Source organism: Lepidochelys olivacea, assembly GCF_965140295.1.
Source record: "Lepidochelys olivacea isolate rLepOli2 genome assembly, chromosome: 11".
Lineage (NCBI taxonomy): Eukaryota > Metazoa > Chordata > Testudines > Cheloniidae > Lepidochelys > Lepidochelys olivacea.
Genome location: NC_140421.1, coordinates 45460464 through 45485675, shown reverse-complemented (window position 1 = coordinate 45485675; position 25212 = coordinate 45460464). Strand labels below are relative to the sequence as shown.

Here is a 25212-nt window from a genome sequence, read left to right as displayed (position 1 = left end):
AACAATACAGAATGATATTTTAACCTCACTTAACAAACTGATTGCATCTCCTGTCCTGTCATCAAACATGACTGTGATTTGCATCTCATTTCAGAACCTGCAATCATTGTAGAGAAGCCCGGTGCAATGAAAGTCACCTCTGGAGACTCTTGTACTCTAGAATGCACAGTGGACGGCACACCGGAGCTTACTACTAGGTGGTTTAAGAATGGGAAAGAGCTGTCTACTAATCAGAAATACAAAATTAGCTTCTTCAACAAAGTGTCTGGGCTTAAGATCCTCAATGCAAGAGTAGAAGACAGTGGGGAGTATACTTTTGAGGTGAAAAACAGTGTTGGTCAAAGCAGGTGCACAGCTTCAGTGCGTGTTTCAGGTTAGTTGATTAAATTTGTGAATTATCTTCGATTCTTACAATTTCTTTAAAACGTATTACACAGCACGCTGCCTCCTTCAGTGTCACGTCATGCTGCTGCCACTCTGGGAAGACTCACTGCTAATATGACCTTAGGCACCCTATGTGGGCCCGCTAATGTTGTGGAGATCATGGAGGCAGGGAGTCGGTTGAACCATTTTTCACCCGTCACGAAGAGGAGGCTGTGGCTTGGGCTCAGTCTCATCAACTGAGTCTGCCTGTCCCAGATGGTGCAGTACTGTTCTTCTCCTTATGAGGAAGTATTGAAAAAATTAAAAGGAGAGAGGTGACCCTCAAAAGGGGTAAGCAACAGCTTTAGAGAGTATCCTCCAACCCGTTCTTATCTTCTCTCAGTACCTCAGGTCTTGGGGGGAGGGGGGAGCGGGGTGTGGACTATACGCTTCTTAGTATTCGCTGACACCAATTCAGATGTGTGAAAGGAAACTGTGGTGTTTCTGCTAGATGCCTGGAAACCATCTTCTTTTTAAGTTATAATGCTGTAATATTTATAGCTGTGTTTTATCCTACACAGATCGCATTATACCGCCTTCTTTCACAAGAAAACTGAAAGAAGTTAATGGTCTCTCTGGTTCTTCTGTTGTGCTGGATTGCAAAGTGTCTGGGTCACCACCCATTTCTGTTTCCTGGTTCCATGACGGACATGAGATTGCTAGTGGAGACAAGTATCAGACGACCCTTACAGACAATGCTTGCTCTTTGAAAGTGAACACATTAGAGGAATCCGATATGGGAACTTATTCATGCACAGCTACTAATATAGCTGGATCTGATGAATGCAGTGCATATTTGACTGTTAGAGGTTAGTATCCAGGACAAGATGGAGGTTTAAGATATAAAATACTTTCTTTGCTGGCAATTTACGTTTTTGGCTCTGTCACATGATTCTAACCACCAATATTTTGTACAGGAATATTTTACGCTTCATCAAAGTGCACTTCTCTTTTATGTTTGTCTTTAGAACCTCCTTCTTTCGTGAAGAAACCTGATCCCCTGCAAGTTTTATCTGGAGCAAATATAACTTTTACCAGTATCCTAAAAGGCACCCCTCCACTAGAGGTTAAATGGTTCAAAGGTAGCATTGAGCTAGTACCAGGACATAGATGCAACATCTCCTTGGAAAATTTGGTTGCAGAACTGGAGCTGTTTGATGTACAGCCACTCCAAAGTGGAGACTACACCTGTCTGGTTACTAACGAGGCTGGCAAAATTTCTTGCACAACACAGCTCTTTGTAAAAGGTTTGTCAGGCTGGAAATTTCACACATTCCTCTAAAAAAATCTCTTGGTGTCATCTTTTAACATTTATCTTCATATCATTCACTATAGAACCAGCCAAATTTGTGAAAAAAATGAATAATCTCAATGTGGAGAAAGGAAAACCATTAATTCTGGAATGCACATACTCTGGTACCCCTCCGATTGCAGTCTTATGGAAGAAAAATGGATACAAAGTAGTTCATTCTGCAAAATGCAGCATCACCACCACAGAAACATCTGCCATTCTGGAAGTTCCCAATAGTAAAATAGAAGATCAGGGGCAGTACACTTGCCACATTGAGAATGATTCTGGGCAAGATAATTGTCATGCTGCAGTCTCAGTATTAGGTGTGTCCTCATTCCACAAAGAATCTTTTTTATACTAATGGTCATTGTGGTATTTAAATTTTGTTACTAATGATGTGTCTTTGTTCTTTAGAACAACCTTATTTTGTTACATGCTTGGAACCTGTTCAGGTGACAGTTGGGGATTCTGCATCATTACAATGCCAAGTTGCTGGCACACCAGAAATTATTGTATCATGGTACAAAGGCGATACAAAACTAAGAGCAACTCCTACCTCTAAAATGTACTTTAAGAACAACGTTGCCACTTTGGTTTTCAGCCAGGTGGATAGTGGTGATAGCGGGAAGTATACCTGCAAAGCAGAAAATAGTGTTGGAGAGGCTTCTTCATCAGCTTTGCTTTCTGTTCAAGGTGAATATTTCATGTTATCAAGTATAAAAGTTTACTTTCTTTGGGTGTGGTATTTCAGGAAAGAAAAGTCTTTTTTCAGAAACACCCAGTGCCTTTACACGGCCAGTTAGAAACTACCCATGTCAAGAGGCCCTGCAGCATTTATTAGCTTTCAGTAGCAAAGGACTGGCTGGGAAGAAATTCCCATGAAATTATCCTGAGCTCTCTCTAAGACATAGAGGCGTCTGTGTCTTCCCTTTCAGTTTAGGGCATGTCCCGAGTTATTCTTCTAGCTCTTTACAATGTAGAAAATGTGAGACCATTGTTCAAACATTAAGCCTAAGTTCTGCCTTCATTTACAACTTCGGAACATGGACTTCAATGAGACAGGAAGGGTGCAAGTGGTTGTACTCTTACTAGCATCCCTGGGCAGAATCCTCTCTTCACACCAATCCCCAAACTAAATGGTCTAGCATATAATCTCTTTGATCTTTTGTGGGCCTCTTACTGTTTTATATTAGGCAAGTTGGTTAAAAACAATAACTGGATGGTCCAGTGTCGTCTTGCAAATCTACCCAAACTAAATCACAATAGAGTATCTTCTTAGGCAGTGCTTACTGGAGTGTTCACCAAAGCTAGATAACTTCCCAAAGCTTTCATTGTGTAATACTTCTTTCCTTGCAGAGCGTAAATTTCCTCCTTCGTTTACTCGAACATTGAGAGACATTCATGAAACTATTGGCTTACCGGTTACATTTGATTGCGGCATAACTGGCTCAGAACCTATTGAAGTATCCTGGTCTAAAGATGGTGTACATATCCGAGATGGCTACAATGTGCAAACCTCCTTCTTAAATAATGTAGCAACTCTCCAGTTTTTGCAGACTGACAAGAGCCTTGCCGGGCAATACACTTGTACAGCTTCCAATGCTATTGGAACTGTTTCTTCCAGTGCCAGGCTCGTGCTTACAGGTTGGTTGGTTATGAAATAATTTCCCTTTAATGTCACCAGGTCATTTAAAATTTCCATCTTAACTTGAAACAATAAGTGCAACATTTGTTTAACAATATGGTTTAAACTAATTGAGCTTTTAAAAGCTATACATGTTTTTGTGTTTCTTTCATCCTTAGAGGGGAAGAATCCTCCATTGTTTGACATCCCAATTGCACCAGTGGATGCTTTTGCTGGGGAAAGTGTTGACTTTGAGTGCCACGTATCAGGAACACAACCAATTAAGGTCACTTGGGCAAAAAATAACCAAGAGATACGGACCGGACGAAAGTACCAGATTAGTTATGTAGACAACATAGCTTATTTGACAGTTCTGAACATTGACAGTGCAGATTCTGGAACCTATACATGCCATGCTAGCAATGAAGTTGGAAAGGACTCTTGCGCAGCTCAACTTAGTATTAAAGGTATTGCCTGATCCATGTGTATGAATTCCTTTATATCTAAAATAAATAAGTCATCTTGTTGCTAGATAAGTTTGAGACCATCTTTTCAATATATGGATTAGAAAATGTATATTGAAGTATCTATTTGGAGGAATTGAAAGGTCTTTGAAAGAAAGTGTGGGGAGAATTGTGGAGAGGAGATAATGTTTTCTTTAGTCTACTTTTCTTTGAAAGTTTACAGACTTTTTCATTTTAAATGGTTTGTACAAAATCTGCTTTGCTCCTTGTAACTTATATATAGGGTCCTGATTTTGTTTAAAAAAGGCATTTTTCTTAAAAGCAGTACAAGTATATTTTTTATAACTTTTTAAATAGTAAAACTCTACATCCATTTACACAGTGTGGTATTTTCCTGTTCCAAGAATGGTGTTCTCTGCATATTTTTTGTTTAAAAAAAAAGCACTGTTTGTGTATGCAAACTGGTTTTTTTTTAACAACATATAGCAATTAAAGGTATTTCTTGAAAAGTCTTCTACTGAATATTTGATCTTAAAATTTATTTTTTTTAATTTAAGGAGTATGTTCATTTCTTGCAGAACGAAAAATTCCACCTAGTTTTACAAAGAAGCTATCTGAAATAGTAGAAGAAACAGAAGGGAACATCCTTAAACTTGAGGGCCGTGTTTCTGGTTCTCAGCCTCTGACCGTTGCTTGGTATAAAAACAATCAAGAGATCTATCAGAGTCCTAATTGTGAAATATCATTCCTAAACAACACCATACTTCTGCAAATTAAGAGCACACGGCAGGCAGATGCTGGCTTATATACCTGCAAAGTGTCCAATGAAGCAGGAAGTGTATTGTGTACATCTTCCGTTGTTATTAAAGGTTAGTTAATTTCATATTTTGCCTCACTGTGGTGTTAGTTTTCTTTATCAACATGTTAGCTGTCAAAATATGCCTTCTGTAGCTAATCAGATAATTCTCTCTAGGAGTCTTATCTTTAGGCCATATATAATTGTGTTTGAACAATATTAATTCAGTACAGTTTACACAATGATATAATGGCCCCAATTCCTGCTTTAGATACACAAGCACAACTCTGAGCTCTGTATTTCAGGATAGAATTTGGGCACAGTGTTTCTATTCCTTTCACCTTAGAATACAGCACAAATAGTATACAACAAAATAGTGACTGCTTTCCTGTAGCTTTCTATATTTTATTTAGAGAATGGTATTACACAAACCTTGCTGCTATCAATACATATTTGTTGCAAATAATAACCCAACACTGTGCATGCTATGAATGGTTAGAGGTTTGCAATATGCCATTTTTTACCTTTTTTTAACATAATTTTTTTTACGTTTTTACATAATTCCTGGTAATTAAACAAATTCCAGACCACACCTGGAATATTTGTTCACTAAAGTGTGACAGATTTTTTTTGGGGACAATGTCAACACTTCTCAAAAATAGCTGAAAATATTTAGTTATTAATGCAAGAGCCAGAACCTTTTGGGGTTTTTTTGTTGTTTTTTACTTTTTGCATACTGTCCTTTGGGACCTATTTTGCATACATAATCCTGATTTATCATATATCTTTGGAAGTCCATACCCTTAATATGCATTCTGAGCATAGTACATAATGTGTTTAGAAAGCATGTTGTGAATTATTTATCTAGCTCTTAACAAGTGTCGTGCAAACACACTGTCTACTCCATTGTATGTCTTTTTCTTGTACTTTTGTTTTTTTCCTCTTTTCCCTCATGCAATATGATGTGTGTCATACTTTAAATAGTAATATCTAGATTACTCATAAAAATGAGCCTATGCTGACACTTCATTTGAATCTCCATTGGGGTTTTGCAGGGAGCTGCATGGAATGAGCAAAGTAAAATGTGCATGAGATGGTTTTGTTTTGGCCCATATTTACACCTGTGCAACTCTCACTAAAACTAACTATTTTGTTCATGCCTACCTGAGGGCAGAGTTGTGACACACATGCTCTGCAAATGCATGATTGCCTACCCCTAAGCAAAGAAATATTTTAGTGGGTCCAACACCCTGGCTTGGTTTTCAAAGGTGCTGAGAACCTGCATTGCCTGGTGATTTCATATGGAATCGTGGGTGCTCAGCTCCTCCACACATCAGGAGCCATAGGGATAAACCTTCTGTCCCTGACAGATAGGACAACCAAACTGAGGAGTAGCCAAGTTACATGTGGCTGATCTCTAGTTGGGGCCAAAAATACCTCAGGCCATTTTATCTTCCTGTATTTGCAATCCTGATTTTCCAAACTCATCTGTTAATGTATAAGATCAGGATGGATTGATCTTCTACTCTTCCCATTATTTTGCCTTTTATATTATGTCAAACAATATTGTGAGATATTATGTGATGTCACCCAAGACATACATTTAACAGACAGTAGAAATTTAAAACCTGTAATACTGGTTTCTTTTTGCCTACATTAATGTCAATAAATTTGCTCTCGTATCTTTTCCACCAAATGCATCGTCACTGGTCCACACTCTTGCTGTTGAGGGCATCCAGGATGGGATTGAGTTAAACCACAAAAGCAAGTAATTAATTTGACTTTCTAGGTTAAAGTCAGATTAATGTTGCTTTAAGATTTATGACGATGATGAGGTAACTAGTTATATCTGGTGTGAACTATGAATTCAGATTGTAAAAACAGATCAGCCTGAACATTTAGTGATATAAAAATGTGAGGTCCCGTAATATCCGTCAAATCTCTACTCATTTTCTTTTCATGTTATGGCAGTTTTGCTATGCAAGATGTGCAGCTTTTCCTTCATTGTTGGAAGGTTCAGAACAAATGAATCTATATCTAAATTTGTACAGCCAGGGCAGTTTGCTGTGGTAAAATGAGTTGAGCAATCATTACTTTTGTAGTATATTGCATTGTTTGGTCTTATAAAAAGTGCTTAAGCAATATTTGAAGAATAGCAGTGGTGCTTTAGTTGCTTTAGTATCCTTTAAAGAAGGAGTACAAATTTAAACTACTGCTTTGAAAGAAGATGGAATACAGAAAAACCCTCTTCTTGCATGCTTGTGAAAAAGTACATTTTCCATACTATTTTTTCTAATACTATGTAGTATTAGTATTCTCAGAAACCAGACTTGTATGTATCAACACACATAGATTATCATTCTCTTACTTGTACATATAACTGACTTGTTAAAGTCAAAATTTCATTTATTTCTTGTGTTTCTCTCTCATGTTCATAACACACATTTCTTTCTTGAATATTTACTAAAATATTTTCCAATTCCAGAACCAAAAAAGCCACCAGTGTTTGACCAACCTCTTAGACCCACGACAATAGCGGAAGGAGATATTTTGCAGCTCAGCTGCCACGTCCAGGGATCACAGCCAATCAGGATTCAGTGGCTGAAGGCTGGGAGAGAAATAAGAGCTTCAGATAAATGCATCTTTAGCTTTGCTAATGGAACAGCTCTTTTGGAACTCACAGCAGTTACTAAAACTGATGCAGGCGAATATGTGTGCAAAGCTACAAATGTAGCTGGAAGTGACTCTTGCAAGTCAAAAGTGACAGTGAAAGGTATAGTAAAAGAGAAAAATCAGCTTGTGATGGCAATTTAAACCAAAACTACAATGATCACACCTTTGTTTTCTGTGAATTAAGTGGTTCATAATCAAATAGAAAATAACCAGTGTCTTTGTTACTTCATAAAATATTACATAATCTGAAATACTGGCCTAATTGTAGCATTATATTTAATGATAATTAATATAACACCACAAATATACAATGTATACATTAGGGGGCCTGTGTCAAATGAACAGTAGATCCCCACCCTGAGGATTTAGAATTTAACCTTTGTGACAAAGTTCCTCTTCTACCTTGGGGGGGTCTTGCGCTTATTGGCGGATTTGCTCACCTCAGAGATTCACAGCAGCCCTCAGTTTGGCCGTTTTTGTGAACCCACAGTCCAGGTCAAATCCTCCTGTGTCTGATCAGTAGTTGGGAGGTTTGGGGGGAACCTGGGCCCACCCTCTACTCTGGGTTCCAGCCCAGGGCCCTGTGGAATGCAGCTGTCTAGAGTGCCTCCTGGAACAGCTCTGCGACAGCTACAACTCCCTGAGCTACTTCCCCACGGCCTCCTCCCAACACCTTCTTTATCCTCACCATAGGACCTTCCTTCTGGTGTCTGATAATGCTTGTACTCCTCAGTTCTCCAGCAGTACGCCTTCTCACTCTCAGCTCCTAGTGCCTCTTGCTCCCAGAGCATGCGCACCACAAACTGAAGTGAGCTCCTTTTTAAACTCAGGTGCCCTGATTAGCCAGCCTTAATTGATTCTAGCAGCTTCTTGATTGGCTGCAGGTGTTCTAATCAGCCTGTCTGTCTTAATGGTTTCCAAAAAGTTCCTACTAGTTCTGGAACCTTCCCTGTTACCGTACCCAGGGATAAGGGACCTACTCAACCTGCGGCTGATATATCGGCCTTCTATCACTCTCTTATAGCCATCTGGCCCGACCCTGTCACACCTTGCAGACAAAACACAGCCTTTGAGGCAAGACCAATCTGAAAGAGTGGGCCACAGTCCCTAGACCATGCATGCTCCATGAGGAAGATGGGGGTTTAGGTATGTCTTGTAGGACATTACTAAGGGAATTTGGTATATTGTCAGGGAGAGTGCTCCAGGTCTATGTGTCACCATAAGATACAGCAAAGTCTGGAGTGAGCCAGCCAGAAAGATGGTACAGTAAGGAAGAAGGCTGGGGAGCGCATTAAGAACAAATTATTTGCCCAGCTCAGAGGCAGCAGTGCAATTAGTTGGGCTGGGCTATCTCAGCTTCAACCCACACTGCCCCCTCACTCAATTGAAATTAATACAGTTTGGGGATGAGACTCTCTCTCTCAAATATTTATACCCCCATCACTATTGCATCTGAGCTCTTCACAGTAATTAACATATTAAGGTAGCACCACCCCTGGAACAGAGGCAGCAGTGGGCCTAGAAGTCGCTCAGACACTTTAATCTTCTAGCTGTAGGCTGATGATAAAACTAAGACACCTTGTAGACCAGGCCTTGAAGAAATGAACACCAAAGAGAAGCCCCTTGTTACTGTCCTGTGTGGAAGCTGCTGGATAATAGCTGATGAGAACTTTTGAGAATCAGGCCACTTATTTATGTGTCCAGCTGTGGATTTAAGAGCCTAAATTAAAGTCATCCATTTTTGAAAATCTTAAAATCTGATTCTGATTATGTTTACTTCCATATAAATTTTACACGGTGTGACAGAGATAAGAATAAGCCTTACAGTGTCTGCTTCCATCTTAGGAAATCAGATGATAACTTATTGAAAGTCAACAGAAAGTACTTGGCATTTTTTCTTTCATACATGCACTGCATATGCTGCTTTAGTAAATGGATTCAGCTACAATAAAAAATATTCCCATTCAGGGGACTGAAAAATCTTAATTCCTTAAACCTATTTTCCAGAAAAACCAGCAGCTGCACCAGCAGCTAAGAAAGCACCAGTGGATGGAAAGCTGTACTTTATCTCAGAGCCTCAGAATCTCAAAGTTATGGAAAGTAAGCTTGTTCTTCCAAAAATATGTCATCTTCTCTATTTGTTGTATTAGTTGTATGACGATATCTCCTGCTGTCTTACACATGTGAAAGATGAGCTGCTTGATTTTGTATTTTTCTATAGAGAGTGTTGCAACATTTCTTGCTAAAGTTGGAGGTGATCCAGTCCCAAATGTTAAATGGACTAAGGGAAAGTGGAGACAACTCAACCAGGGAGGTCGTATTTTCATCCAGCAGAGAGGAGACGAAGCCAAACTAGAAATAAAGGATGCAACAAAAACTGATTCTGGAATGTACAGATGTGTAGCTTTTAATGAACATGGTGAAATTGAGACCAGCGTTGAACTTCAAGTTGAAGAACGAAGAAAGGAAGAAGTAATTGAAGGAGATCTGAGAGCAAAACTGAAGAGGTAGGCATAAGAACCTTTTCTCAATCACTCTGTAGTCTCTACAGTAGGGGATGCAATTGTATCTCTGATCTAGAGGCAATTAATTAATATTTACAACATATTGAACAGATTGACACCATTTATATATAGGCCTTGATCCTACCAAGACTTATTCATATCAGTAGTCTTTCAGTCACTAAGAATCCCTTTGAAGTCATGAGTAGCGAGCACTTATGTGCCTAATAGTTTGTCGGATAAAGCCCCTCCAGCGCTAACCTGAAGGCTCAAACGATTTTAAGCAGACTTGGTTACCCAAGGGATTCTCCGAGAAAGAAGAAATATTGTGCATGTTTTCTAATTATTCTCCTTACTTAAATAGTACTCCAACCAAAAAGAAAGAAGAGGAGGAAGAGAAGCCCATCAATATCATGGAACTTCTCAAAAATGTTGATCCCAAAGAATATGAGAAGTATGCTCGCATGTATGGAATTACAGATTTCCGTGGCCTCCTGCAAGCCTTTGAGCTGCTAAAGCAAAGCCAAGAGGAAGAAAGTCATAGATTGGTAAGACCTAGTCACACTGTGGCATTGGGAATGTTAAGAGTAACATGGTTTCTGGCAACAGGCTTGATATCCTAGCTGTGACATTGCTGTATGCATAAGAGATTCAGATTCCAATTCTATCTTGTCTCACTCTCCGAACTCCCAGCATGCTCAAGCACTGGGTGAGGCAGTATTGCTACCAACAGTGACATCTTCTGTCCAAGTAAGTCCTGTCCCCATCTCTTTGCCCAGAGGATCTTGGTGACATGGAACCTGTAAGATGGGCTGGTGAGGAGGTTAAAGTGAGCTATGGGTTTGCAGAAGGTTCAGTTAAAGAGTCACACGACTCTCCAGATTTGTTATCAGGGAGGGAGGGACAGATATAAACACATGGATCCTAACTATTTCCCAATAGTGTTACTTCATGTTAAATCATGTCATGTCTTTCCACAGGAAACTGAAATCACAGAGAGAGTTCGAAAAGGAGACCAGGAATTTGACGAACTTGTATCGTTTATTCATCAAAGAGTCACACAGACAGAGGTGACATGATGGCTTTGACTTGATAGTCAAGTATTTAATCACATAATAGGAAGTGTGATCTTGGAATGACGACTTAACCTTTTAAATTCATATTTTTCAGCCTATCACACTCATCAGGGATATTGAAAACCAGACCATTTTAGCAGATGAGGACGCTGTCTTTGAATGTGAAATTAAGATTAATTATCCAGAAATCAAACTCTCCTGGTACAAAGGAACTCAAAAATTGGATTCTAGTAACAAGTATGAAATAAAAATTAAAGGTGATCGGCACACACTCAGAATCAGGAACTGCCAACCTGCAGATCAGGGGAATTTCAGAGTTGTCTGTGGTCCACATATTGCTAATGCAAAGCTAACTGTGATTGGTAAGTGTACATTTAAAGTTTCTATTTGAAAGTATTTTATCCTCTTTAATTTAACACTCAGATATCTGCTAAAATATGTATTTTAACATGCTAACAGCACCTGCAGTTGAACGGAATCTTCATGATACTGCTTTCAAGGAAGGACGCACATGCACCCTGATTTGTCAGTTCTCTATCCCAAATGCCAAATCTCAGTGGTATAGAAATGGAAAAGCCATTAAGATAGGAGGAAGATACTCAACACAAGTCTCAGAGAAAATCCACAAACTAATCATCAAGGATGTTAGAACAGAAGACCAAGGACAGTATACCTGCAAGCTTCACAATATAGAAACAACTGCAGATCTAACCATTGAAGGTTTGTAAAGAGATGGAAATCTCTATTTTATGGTTTCTTGAAAGAGTTTCTGGATGCTCAGTTAACAGAAGATGGACCTGATGGGAAATTCTGCTGATCCATTCCTTTGAAGGAGATACCACTGCCAGGATAACCTAATAATATTTTATCTGTGTAATTAATATGACCCATTACTCTGAAACACTTAGATCTGAGTTATGTTTATCCTCTTTAGTCTCCTCTTTCTGAGATGTTCATATTTTCCTGAGATTTCAAACTTCCAATATGCCTATACACCAAGCATTCTTTATCTTTTCTTAATTGCTTTAATGACTTCTCTTGAATACTTCTCACAATAATCGTGTTGTGGCAATACTCTTGTGTCTTCTTAACTTCACTCCTAAATGGAGCACTTCACAGGAGATAGAATGATGAATACACATTTCTTTGTATTTCTTTTTTCTTCATTTCCTTTTTCAGTATCCTAGTAGGTGTCTGTTGTTAGTTTTACAGAATATTATATACATTAACTCCTCACTTATAGTCACCCCATTAATGTTATTTCGTTGTTACATTGCTGATCAATTAGGGAACATGCTCATTTAAAGTTATGCAATGCTCCCTTATAATGTTGTTTGGCAGCCACCTGCTTTGTCCACTGCTTGCAGAAAGAGCAGCCTGTTGGAGCTAGCTGGTGGGGGCTTGGAACCAGGGTGGACCGGCAGCCCCCCATCAGCTCCCGACTCCCCTAAATTCCCTGTGCAGCAGCCGCCCAGCAGACTATCAATTGCAGGCAGTTCAGCTGTCCCTCCCACCACTGCCCTGTGCTGCTCCTGCACTCTGCCTTGGAGCTGCTCCCGGGAGCCTCCTACTTGCTATGCAGGGGGGGGATGAGGGTGTCCCCCTCCCCCCTGCTCCTGCCTCCCACTTACCCCATCTCCATACAGCAGTGGGAAACACGACAGGGCTCAGGAGGGAGGGAGCTTGCTAGCAGCAGCTGCTGTCTCAGCTTGTTGATCTACTTAAAAAGGCAATGTACTTAGAGTGCGGTCAGAGTACTTAAAGGGGCAATGCACATCTCTCTCTCACACACAAGGGTGTGCGTCTGTGTCTCTGTCTCTGTCTGACATGCTGTCTTCCCTCCCTCCAATTGTGCTGCCTTGTAGAGTGTGAGGCTACATTAACAACAATGTGTTAACCCTTGAGGGTTCAGCCAACTCCTTGTTCATCATTTAGCAGTAAGGCATTCCCTGGGAAATATCCCACCCTCTTCCACCCTCTGACTTCACCATCTCAACCAAGCTTCACAATCATCATTGCTGTGTACAGTATTTAAATTGTTTGTTTAAAACTTATACTGTGTGTGTGTGTGTGTGTGTGTGTGCACGCGCGCGTGTATGTATATATATATAGAGAGAGAGAGAGTCTTTTGTCTGGTGGAAAAAAATTCCCTGGAACCTAACCCCCACATTTATATTAATTCTTATGGGGAAACTGGGTTCTCTTAACATCGTTTTGCTTAAAGTCGCATTTTTCAGGAACATAACTACAAAATTAAGCGAGGAGTTACTGTACAAACAAAGGTCTATTACAACAAGGCTAACTAATATATTTTTGTTTTGTTTCCAAACCAGCTGAGCCCATTCAGTTCACAAAGAGCATACAGAATATAGTGGTGAGTGAACACCAGTCTGCAACCTTTGAGTGTGAGGTTTCATTTGATGACGCAGTTGTGACATGGTACAAAGGCTCCATTGAACTGAGGGAGAGTCGTAAATACAGCTTTAGAAGTGAAGGTCGCTGTCATTATATGACTATCCACAATGTCACTGCACAAGATGAAGGTAACCTTAATGGGATGTTTCCATTGTCACTGTTTTTTCTCATTGTTTGTGTTTTTTAATGATCAACATGAGGTATATATCAAAATGCTTTCATATTCCAGGTGTGTATTCTGTAATTGCTCGTCTTGAACCAAGAGGTGAAGCAAGAAGCACTGCAGAGCTCTATCTGACAACCAAAGGTTAGTGCATGTAGTAAACAGGTTTGAGAGTGTAGCTATGTATAAGAGCTGAAATTGTGTGCTGGAGAGTGAAAACATTCTAAATACAAATCTATTGTTTTTTTGCAGAAATGAAACTGGAAGTGAAGCCACCAGGTAAAGAAAAAATTGAGAACATATTTATGAATCATCTGGCACTGATTTAATTTTGTGTCCTCCTTTATTTTTTGCTTTTGAAACCCTTATTTCTGGATTTGGTTTTAGTACACCAAGGCTAATATGCTGAGAAGGAATTTCCAGATCTATAAAGGAAGATTATTCCCATAGGCAGCAATTGTGAATGTTGTGACGATTCCACAATTAGTGAGGAATTTCTGGGCCTGGGGTCCTCTTGCACATTAAGGGAAGCCAACTTCCCCTCTTTCCTTGGGGCTGAGAGTGGACAGTTAATTGGGCATGGACTTCCAATGCAATATAGTGAAGATTAGGGAAGAGGTAAAAAAACAACCAATCAAATAGACAAACAACATATCATAGACAAGGAAAGTGATCATTCTAATTATACTTAATAATCTTCCTTTCTGTGTGTGGGGGGGGATATATCAGAGAGAGAGAACCGTCTAAATACTAGAATCTAATTAAAAAGACACACACCAGAATATAAGGATTTAGGGTTTGATGCAATTAAAATGGTAATAGAATTAGGTGTGTGTAACTTGGCTAAACTATGACTCAGGAGGAGGACATGATAATGATCCATATGTATTTCTATGATGTTAAATCAAAAGAGAAGGAAAAATTGCACAAGGTGGTCCAAGAGGATTTAAACAGGTGTAATGGGTGAAACTGAAGAGAGGAGATATAGTCTGAATGTTTCCCAATGCTGAGGAGTAGCAGCCTGTAGAACAGTTTCCTATGGGAAGAGGTGAAGGTCCCATCTCTTGAGTAGTTTAAAATTATTCCTTAGAAAATACTGTCACCCAGTCCTAGGGATTGGACAAGTTCATCAGAATTTCTACTTTATACATTTCTATATATTTTGACTTTCCAGATGTTCCTGATGCCAGAGTTGCAGTTCCAATTGAAGCACCAACTGAAGGTAAGATGAATAACCAGATTTTTATAATGGGATTTCTCTTTAGATTCTAGGCAAAGGTGCAGCGGGAATTTTGGAGATTTGGGAACCTCAGAAAAAATCTAGGACTGAGCAGTGTTCAAATTCACCCCTCTCTGTGCAAAGCTTGAATGATCAGGGTTTTCTGGGGGAGGCAGTGGCACTGTTGGTTCTGGTGCTGGGTGTCCAATAGCACCCACTGATTGTCAGGGTAGACTGGTCAAATAAGTATGAGCGAGGGAATGGTCCCACCATCATGGGGAACTTTCCTGGCTTTTGCACTACCCTGGGGGAATCAGGCAGAGAAAAGATGTGTCCTTGCTCTAACTCCCTTTGCCCAGATGCCTGCCTGACCTCAAGGACTCCTCTTCCACTCTCCTGTGCAGCAGTCCTCATAACCCCAATAAGGCAGGGTCACTTAGGACAGGAATCTGGGTGTCCCCACTCCAGGGTACTCTCTCTACACTGGCCACTTCCCTGACCCACTGATCGCTACTTTAAGCTTAAACCAAATACAACTTATTAAACAGCAACGTTAAAAAAAATGGGTGTGTGTGTGGAAAAGGTTAAAGGAACAAGGGGCCCCCCCTTTGGGGATAGGGAATACCACAAACAGCAGTTTCAGCTACTTAAGAAAAGTTCACAGCCTATTCTTCACATGCCCCAGTCCTCCTGCCCAGGATCTGGCTGTGCTATGGTGATACAGTGGGTAAAACACCTACTCAGATGGAAGCTACATGCTCTCTAACTATAGGTGGCAGGATCCTTCTCCACAGCATTGGCCCTCCTGTGGTTCAGGGCCCCGTTTCCCTCACCCCTTGAGTCCAGCCTCCAAGGCCCTCTTGCCTGGTGACGTCTCCCTCCACTGGGCCTTCGCTGCCTAGGGTCCCCACCTCCCTCTCCCCAGCTGCTCACCACTCTTGGCTGCAGTATTACTTGTAGCACAGAAGGCATCCACACCCCGGCTCTGGCCCTGCAGCTCCCTGAAGTAGCTCAGGCCTGGCTCACTGTCGGCGTGGCTGGTCTCCACTGCTCCAGCTCCCCAGCTCTGGGCTGCTCCAGTTCCCCAACTCTGGCTACTCTGTCTCAGTGCTGCTGCTCTACCTCCCAGACCAGCTCTGGCTGCTGCTCCTCTTCCAGCCTAGCTCTGCCTTCTCTGTCTCTGGACTCCTGCTCTTTCCCCAGCTCCACTCTGGCTGCTGCTTTCTCCTTAGCTCTGCCCCTGCCCTACTTTAACTCAGGCAGCTCCAGCTCACATGGAAGATGAGCCCCATGCTCTAGACTCCCTCATTGACCTGCCTACCCTGTCAATTCACAGACTTAGAGCATTGGCCTTGGGAACTGTCAGTCTCAGGATCCTGATTTCTCTTTGGCCCTTCCCCCTTTTCCTGATATTGGGAGAGGGCCAACAAAAAAAAAACCCGCACTAATTTTCAGAAGGAGGCCAACAGCCCCCTTACATTAGGATGGATTTGCAGTTCCCACCCATGAAAAGTACTATGACTGATCTTGACTGCTCCAACCCCAACCACAAGTTACTTTTGATTTTTTAATTGTAATACAGTCATTTTATATGCCTGTATGCAAAGCATATTAGGAATTTTTTTTTTTACATATTATTAAGAATGTAGCATTGAAATATTTGTAATAAAATATATTCATTATTTTTCTAAGATATTCCTATTCCTGTTTTGCTGCCTTTTGCTGTTCCACCACCAGAAGAGAAGAAAGGTAAAAGCTTATAGATTTAAAACTGAAAATGTTGTCAAACAGAATGCACTATGTTAAATCCAACTTTTTTCCTGTAGCTGTTAAATGCAAATATATATATATATATATATTTTTTTTTTTTTTTTTCAGAGACCAAGAAAGTTCTTGTAAAGAAAGTCTCCAAAAAGGTGGTTTCAAAAGCTCCTGAAGAAATTGCTCCACCTAAAGGTAAAATGGATTTTTACATTATTTTTTTAAGAGGTATTTTTAAGAAAGTAATTTTATTTAATGTGGAATGATGAGAGGTTTTTGTGTTTGACTTTTTTATTTTAAAGTTATAAATATGCATATTTAAAGCCCAAATTCTCATTCATTAGGATATTTCAAAAATATGTTCTGGAACACTGATTATCGAGGCAGAAGTAATTTCTCACGTGATCCTAGTTAAAGGTTGTAACCTAGTGATACAAGATAAAGATTGAAAAAATGAGCATTAACTAGCATACAAGAATCTAAGTTCTGAAGATAAAAATAATAAAAACATAGTGAAAAGACAAGCAAAACAAAGACAAAAGCTACTCTGTAAACATGTGACTGTTCTCTTATAGTGTCATTTTATGAAATTGTGGGATGCAGCTTTAAAAAGATGTAGAGAACACTGTAGCTTCTTGCTTAGTCAACCCAAAGGCCTTGATCTTGTAGATTATATCAGTTAGAATCAGTAGTCTTTTCAGTGTTTTTCTCATCATGCTAGCATATATCTAAAAAACATTGCTTTCAGCAGCTTTGATGAGGCATATGTAAAAACCTCTCTTTAAATTAATTTTATGTGAATATTATTATTACTTTATTTTACTTTATTTTATTTCATTTTATTTTATTTTGTTAAACTTTGTCAGGAATAAAAACATCTTGGGTAAAATAACATATTTTCAAGATGCTAGTTATTTATTTCTATCTAGAAAAAATGAGTATGTAGACAGTATGCAACCTGGAAAAAACCTCCCAATGGGATTCCATCCTTTGACATCAGTGGGCTTACGACAATGCACTAAGGACTTCAGTGGGGGTTGGACTGGGCCTTAAATGCAGAATTTAGGAAAGGTGCTAATTTCTTCATGCTCCATTTCTCCTTTTTCTGAGGGTAATATTAGAACTGATTCTGTGATGTTTTAAATTAATGAGAGTTTTGCACTTGACTTCAATGGGTGAGAAAATCTGGGACAGTGTGCCTACCATCTAGAGGTTGGTCAAGGATATATACTGCTTCAATATGGATCTATAACTGCCTTTATAGTGTGACTATGTGTGCATATCAAGGAGAGATTAGAATGCTAAACATAACGTTTCTAAAGTTTCAGAGGTTGTAAAGAAACCAGCATCCTGGCCCCAGCCCCCAAAATAACAGGATATTATTTCAACAAAAGAAGTTGTATAAAACATGTATACTGAAAAAATAATCCATTGTGGAGGAATAGGCCACTCAGTTTTCCTACCCTGTGGTAATCTGCATCAGAAGAATACAGATTCATTCTTAATTTTTCTTTCATTCATCTTAACTTCATTAGACAGATTTCACCCTGGTACCAGCATGTGCTGATGATACTAATTTGAATTTTTTTTTCTTTTCCAACTTTCTCTTGCTGTTGATATATAATGAACTCAATGTGGTGGTCTTCCAGTGAACAAATATGATAAAATTGCCATTGAAATATGGGTCCTATAACCGAAAATAATAATATCATAGTTATATATTGAGGTGATAGCTCTGACCTAACTAATCTATTGGTAAATTGAATAACTGTGTCTGCATGAGACAAACCAAGTTTGGACAATATCAAGAGTATCAAAAAACAATAAAACAGCAATCTAATACTACTGTGTAAAATGTTTAATATGCTACTTGAATTCCATAAATAGGTATATTTCTTAAATTATATATATCCATTATGCCTTGCAAACTCTATATTTTAATATGAGCAATCTTTTAAAGTTCCCAAAGTGCCAAGGAAGCCACAAGAGATCGAAGTGACTTCTGTAGCTAGAAGGGAAGAAGTTCATGAAAAGGAGGAAATATATGAAGAAAGAGAAGAGGTTTATGAACAAAAAGAAGAAATTTATGAAGAACAAAAAGAACCTTATGAAGAATGGGAAGAAGATTATGGAGGAGAACAGGAATATTATGAAAGGGAAGAAGGTTATGAAGAAGGGGAAGAGGAATGGGAAACTTATGAAGAAAAACATGTTTATCATGAAGAAGGTATATTAGAATTTCTTGATTTTATTAATCTTTTTTCCCTCTTTTTTCCCCCTTCACTTTCTCCATCTCTCTACTCTCTTGGCCATGCTCAGTATAATCCATTTGGTTTGGGATGTATAAAAATGTTACTGCCGAATACAATGGAATATAAATATTGAAATTACAATTAGTATTTTGTGCCATTTTCTTGACCTGTTATCTTCTAATTACCTATTAAAGAGGCCGTGATGTACAAGAGCTAACATTTCCACAGCCACCAGGATTTTCTAAGGACAAACAAAACTTTTTTTTCATTTTGGGACCCTTTCATAACAAGGATACATGGGGTTTCCAGTGTGTATACATGTGTATACAGTGTGTATATAGCTTCACATGCTGCAGTGGGGTGGGGCAGGTCTTCTTCATCCCCACTTCTACTCTCTATGGAACTGAACTTGCACTGCTGATTTAATGGAAGTTTTGCTATTGACTTCAATGAAAGCAAGATCAGGCACCAAGCAGCTTGTGGCTGCCTGTATAAAAGGAGAAATGAGCATATAGGGAAGGAAGACTCAAGCCCACTCACTGTACATCCACATTTATCTTTGTCAGGGATCTAAAGTCAGCTGTAATGTAATAAATTTCCATTTATCCAGGTGCATTACAGCTGCAGTCTGTGAGACCTATCCCAACTAGTCTTGTAGTATAAGGTTTAGAGTAGCTTTTCAGGATTTTGAGTTTGACAGTAGCAGTTATTCCTTATTTAATCTATATTGTTTCTTTATGTATTTTTCCTCTGTGTTCAGAAGTAAGCCCTGGTCTCTCTTTATTTTCTCCCCAATTGGTACATGTTGAGATTTTCTATTACAGTACTTTGGGAAATATTGTGCTATCAATCTGTACGTAGAACTTCCCAAATAAAGTACAGGGGAGTTATGATTGCAAATCAGTGGCAAATCATGGCCCATCATCGAGCAGGGCTAGGATATTATGGACACAGCTCAAAGTGACACATTATAGTGTGATTATTAATTTGTGGAGTTTGAAGTTTGGGAGCTTTTCAAATGCACCATGAACTAGCCATAGTTTAGACAGTTGCATGTTTTTAATTATTTGAGAGGATTTCCCCTGCATTTCCCCCAGACAAGGCTGATTTGGGTGGAATGTTCCACAAATCTTTCTGGAGCGTTAAGAGTCATATATGTCAAGAGCATGCCTCCCATTTATTTCAGTGGGAGAAGTGCGTATGTAGCCAAGACAGAATTTTGTCCTAAAGTCAATGGGTTAGCAACAAAACCGGAAATGAACAGAATCCCCCATGACAACTGTTGAATGTTCACAATTGTGTGTTTTATTTGTGAAATATTATATCATCACCTAATGTTGGCCTGTCCCACCCTGAGGTAAGGTGTACTTCTTCAGGGTGTGTATTTCCTCTTCATTAAATGAGATGCTGTTTTTATCAAAGTGATTGGAGTTCCTCAGAAGCCCATGCCTGAGCATATAACACCAGCAATTACAGCTGAAAAGAAAGAAGTGACCATACATAAAAGTACAGGACTGAGACATATCTGTATAACTAGAGTCATGGTTACACTGAGCAAGTTTCAGATCTCTCTCATGCTGATGTAAATCTAGACAGTGGGATCCTCCCCCAGATCACTGCATGCCTATCTTCCCACTCCGGCAGAATGCATAAGGTCAGGGTGCTCAGGAAGACTGGGGTCTTCCCTATGCAATAAAATAGAGACTGGGAGGGTTGAGGGATACTGCAGAGATTCTTGGGCAAACATCATTCAGGCAAAGGTTTTGTTATCTTCCTTCCCCCACCATGCAGCAGTCCTCAAACAGCTGTGACCAGGTGAAGTCCTTGGTAGAGCAATGGAGCTGCACTACTAGGAAGTGGTAGTCACCAGGTCCTTCATAAGGATCTCCCTGGCTCTCAGTGGGCCCCTGGAGATCCACCAGGTTTGGGTGCAAGCTGTATGGCTCATTCCACAGGGGTCACCATCACCAGTGAACCATATGAGTGGATGTGCAAGAGGGAATCCTGGCAAAGATTAAAACATATCAAAGTTGCATTAAATGCTACAGCTCCCAGCTCTGACCAATTTTTATCTGAGTGATCATTTGCCAGGTTGTCTAAATGTTGTGAAATGTCTTTTAATCACCTGCAGTTGTTAGGAAACCTGTAGCTGAAGAAGTTGAGGTAACCACTCAAAGGCTTGAGGAGGAAGAAGTCAGACTGCCTAAAGGTACTGCTACCTACTGCATGATTTTAACGCCACTATGACATGAAAGTAGTTTGAATATTGCCACTTTATGTGTTTTCAGAAACAAATGTACTACATTTAACATAGATCTGACCAATTTTCAATCTTTGAGACAATGATGGTAACAACCATTGCCCAGCTGTAGTGAAAGGAAGATAAAAGCAGCAGTTTCTGAGAAATACATGAGCCTGTAGAGCTAACACCTAATACTTGAGGGTAGGGAGTGCTGATAAACTACATTTGGAGAGGAGTATCTCCTTCACCCTTACCCACTCATGTCTGACCTCCAATTCTCCATACTGGTTTATCAACCAGGGTATCTTCACCATTGTTTAGGCTTGTGGATACATATGCATCCCAGCTCCTTTTATTTATGCTTAAAATTTATGCTGATTGGGGCCCTCCAGTTCAGCATTTTCTATTCTATAATGGGAGTGACTCGCCTGGATTCTGAGTGGTAGCCATGTTAGTCTATATCAGAAAAAACAACTAGGCATCCTTCTGGCACCTTAGAGACTAACAAATTTATTTGGGCATAAACTTTTGTGGATGATGAAGTGGGTTCTAGCCCACAAAAGCTTATGCCCAAATAAATTTTAGTCTCTAAGGTGTCACAAGGACTCCTTGTTGTTTTCACCTGGATTCTAAAACTCAACAGAATGAGGAGGTCATGAACATCCATGCAGCAGTGGTCACAAATTTCATAACCCCCTAATAAGATATGGACTGTGGTAGGGGATCTAAAGAAACATCCACTGTCCTTATATCATTTTGTGCTATCCCATGCAAGCTTAGCACAGCTGCAGGACTGGATCATAGTACATTTGTCTTGTCTGTTACATTTTCAAAGTGTGCTGCAAACATTAACTAACTGTAATATTAATTTGGTATTCTCACTACATACGGGACTCACAATTCATATTTCTAAAGTGCCAGCAGTTCCCAAGAAGGTTCCGCCACCAAAACCTACCCGGGTGCCAGTCGAGGAGGAGAAAGTTATGAGAAAGAAAGGTACAGATCTTGACCTCTCAATTACTTATTCCACTCTTTCCAGCGCATGTATCATTGTGCTGCGTGTGGATATATATGTGTCTAGTATTTGTGTCAATTTCACATTGCCCAGCAGTGACCGCTCTCATTGTTTAATTAGTAGTATGTAACATGCATACTTTCACGTTTAATTTGTTCTGTTACAGAGTAGCATAGAATTTGGTTTTGTGTTGAATGGTTTCTGTGGGTAGCTTTCAAATGTTTAAATTCTGTTCATGGTATTGCAGTGTGATGTGGCTCTTCCTTCATGTATTCTGCTTGCTGGCTTATATCTAAAGATGAATGGTCTTAGCATCCTGCAATTTCTTTGGGAAGGCAAATTCTATGTGCTCCTTCTGTGTAATATTTTTAAAAGGCTACATGCTCTTTTGTTTTAAAGAGCTTTTTGCACTGTCTATCTCGTTGACCTCTAATAGATACTAAATTCATGTTTATTACTTTCATGTTTACTATTTTAGCACATACATACTAAGTCTCTAATTCTGTGCTTTAAGACTTAAATGTACAATAGACTTACTGATTTGATAAAGACTGATACATTGTCTACCACAAATATGGGTTCAGAAAAACACTGCTAAAATGAAATCCTATTTTTAAAGTACCGACAGTAGAAATGTGGACTATTTCAGAAGAAAAGATGTCTGTTTCTGTTCAAGCAGAAGAAGAATATTCTTATGTTACAGGTATGTACAAAATGAAAAAGTTGTAAACCCAAATGAAAACATTTCAATCTTACTAGTTTCTTTTTATAGACTTTTTTTTGACAAATTATGTATTTTAAACACATTGTACATTTATGTTTCATATTACATTGCTTCTTTGTTGTTGTTGTGTTCCATTGCTTTGATATTCTTTGAGAGACAAACTTTGAATACGACATGACAACATTATTAAAATGATTTTATTTAAAGAGCCAAAAGTACATGAGAAAACTGTCATAGAAGAAAGAGTACATGTTGAAATTCCTGAGGCTCCCCCAGCTAAAGGTAGATTTTTAAAATCTTACATATTTATTAACCTTTAATTCTTAATTATTAAAAATATAATCCTATTCATTATGAGTACTCTTCACCTCTTCAGATTATGCTCCAAATTTCTGAATGTGCTTATATATGTATTTTAGACAGTTTGCATACACATACGTATTCTTAAAATAACTTCAGAACTACTATGAACATTACCATTTAATATCCCTACATTTAATATCTTTAAAGTTCCTGAGACACGTAAGAGAAAAGAAGAAAAAATACCTGTTGCTGTTCCCCAAAAGGTGGAGGCTCCTCCAGTTAAAGGTAAATAAAATCTGTGCCCCGGTGTTCAGGTGTCTATCCTCTCACCACAGGTTAGAATGCCAGACTTGCTCAGATTTCTTCAACTAATGGCTACATCCTCAGAAGTTATGTGCTCTCATACAAGTACACAAACATGAGTTTCTCTCTCAAGCTAAGCCATATTCTTAACTATTTAAATGATAAGTAGTTCGTATGTTCTTTGATATGCACAAAATATATAATGTATGTTTAATAACATAGATAAACTTTTTTGATTCCTTAGTATTTGTATATGTACATGTTGAAACTTGTCTTCAGTGTTTTACTAAATAATTTAGTGACCTCCTAAATGTTCACAACTCTGTATCTTTAAAGTGCCTGAGGTGCCAAAGAAAACTGTCCCAGAAAAGAAGGAACCGGTTCCTGTCCCTAAAAAAGTAGAAGCTCCACCAGCTAAAGGTACTCCAGCTATCATGAAAAAAGCAAGATCTTTTTGTTTTTTGTTATCTTATTTTTGTTGTTGTCTTAAATACATTTGTGGATTAACTATACAGCTTTGTTTTTGTGTTATCTTTATCTGCTACATACTACGTTGATTTATTCAAGGATCATTTTTGCTGGAACACAGCCCATAATCACTTTATTTGTTTTAAACTTCGTCCTTCCTTTTCTTAGCCTTTCCTTTTTCTATCTGTATTTAAATTGTATGTTCTTTGGCGAAAAGGGGCTGGCCTTTTTTTTTTTTTTTTTACTTCTGTGAATTACCATGGAAATGTATAGTGCTATATTAATAATATAACAATGCACTGTGCTTACCTGTCAGTAATTTATAAATAGTTATCTACATATCTTAATATTATATAGCTACACGTTGTGACGTGCTGCAGTGCTCACATCCTTAGCTGTACTGGATAACTGTATGGGTTCTATAAAGGACTCTTCGAGCACTGTACTCTGAATAAGTGTTCCAAAAACTAAAACACCACCGTTTTGACAATGATGTCTTTAAAGTGCCTGAAATGCCTAAGAAACCTGTGCCAGAGAAGAAAGTACCTGTTGCTGTTCCCAAGAAAGAAGTAACTCCTCCAGCTAAAGGTACATCACCTTTCGAGTGTGAACATTAACAATATGTTTGTCTTAATAATTTTTGATTACTTCTAAATCTAACAATATGTTATATATACTTTTATATGCAGTCTATTGTTTGTCTGTTCTTTGTCTATGTAGTTCTCAAAATCTTTTTAGAAAGATTATTTAAATCTGTTTTTAATATCCTCAAAGTTCTTGAAGTGCCTACAAAACCTGTTCAAGTTCCCATTCCCAATAAAGTCGTACCTCCATCTGCTAGAAGTATATCAAATAGTAGATTGCATTCTATATGCACCTCTTTAATGCTGCTGTTTTAAATGTCTTTCATGCAGTGTATATGTAAATAGATTTGTGTTTCAATGACAATGATTATTTGTGCATCATAACTGTATGTTTTATATAACACCACTTAATGCTAACTAGCAACAATTCTAGTTTCTTGACTTAAAGAATGCAGTCTTAAAATACTTGTGTGCATATTCCAAATGTCAGAGTTCGGGTCTGATTTCTTCAAAGACGCCTTTTCTTTCGGTAACCCATCTCTGTACGTTAAGGTGTACAGTTTGTGTGTTAAATGGCTTATCTTCCTTGGATGAATGGATGAATGCACTTCTATAGTAACGTACCCAGTAATCCTTTTCAAAACTAGCATTCAGTATTCTATTTGATATTTTTGAAGTGCCTGAGGTGCCTAAAAGACCTGTCCCAAAAGAAGAAGTTGCTGCTCCTAAAAGAGAAGAAGCTCCACCAGCAAAAGGTACATTACCTTGTAGTTTACTGTGTAAAAGACTGTTCTTTAGTGTTTTGATTGTGTTGTGGAAATGTGTGTCTGGATGTAATCTCCTCTTTAAAGTCTCCATTTGTGTATGTGTTGCTTTTTCCATTTTGTAAGTCCTAAAATGAAATAATATCTTCAA

At 38.8% G+C, this 25212-nt stretch overlaps 1 protein-coding gene across 1 annotated transcript in view; it reads left to right on the top strand.

The window, feature by feature from the left end:
• The window catches only part of TTN (titin), a gene marked incomplete at its 5' end in the record, with an annotated part of 307317 nt that overhangs the window by 116588 nt on the left and 165517 nt on the right, over window positions 1-25212 (top strand). The window contains 30 exons of the mRNA XM_084642843.1: window positions 95-373; window positions 945-1232; window positions 1392-1670; window positions 1759-2037; window positions 2129-2407; window positions 3071-3358; window positions 3518-3805; window positions 4381-4671; window positions 7084-7371; window positions 9279-9371; window positions 9493-9778; window positions 10137-10320; window positions 10753-10842; window positions 10943-11210; window positions 11308-11568; window positions 13182-13391; window positions 13493-13570; window positions 13679-13705; window positions 14601-14648; window positions 16338-16394; window positions 16524-16601; window positions 18367-18633; window positions 20790-20867; window positions 21816-21896; window positions 22535-22618; window positions 23150-23227; window positions 23582-23665; window positions 24218-24301; window positions 24434-24556; window positions 24975-25052. Of these exons, the coding sequence (XP_084498969.1) occupies window positions 95-373; window positions 945-1232; window positions 1392-1670; window positions 1759-2037; window positions 2129-2407; window positions 3071-3358; window positions 3518-3805; window positions 4381-4671; window positions 7084-7371; window positions 9279-9371; window positions 9493-9778; window positions 10137-10320; window positions 10753-10842; window positions 10943-11210; window positions 11308-11568; window positions 13182-13391; window positions 13493-13570; window positions 13679-13705; window positions 14601-14648; window positions 16338-16394; window positions 16524-16601; window positions 18367-18633; window positions 20790-20867; window positions 21816-21896; window positions 22535-22618; window positions 23150-23227; window positions 23582-23665; window positions 24218-24301; window positions 24434-24556; window positions 24975-25052 (5196 nt within the window). The remainder of the gene's footprint in view (window positions 1-94; window positions 374-944; window positions 1233-1391; window positions 1671-1758; window positions 2038-2128; window positions 2408-3070; window positions 3359-3517; window positions 3806-4380; window positions 4672-7083; window positions 7372-9278; window positions 9372-9492; window positions 9779-10136; window positions 10321-10752; window positions 10843-10942; window positions 11211-11307; window positions 11569-13181; window positions 13392-13492; window positions 13571-13678; window positions 13706-14600; window positions 14649-16337; window positions 16395-16523; window positions 16602-18366; window positions 18634-20789; window positions 20868-21815; window positions 21897-22534; window positions 22619-23149; window positions 23228-23581; window positions 23666-24217; window positions 24302-24433; window positions 24557-24974; window positions 25053-25212) is intronic.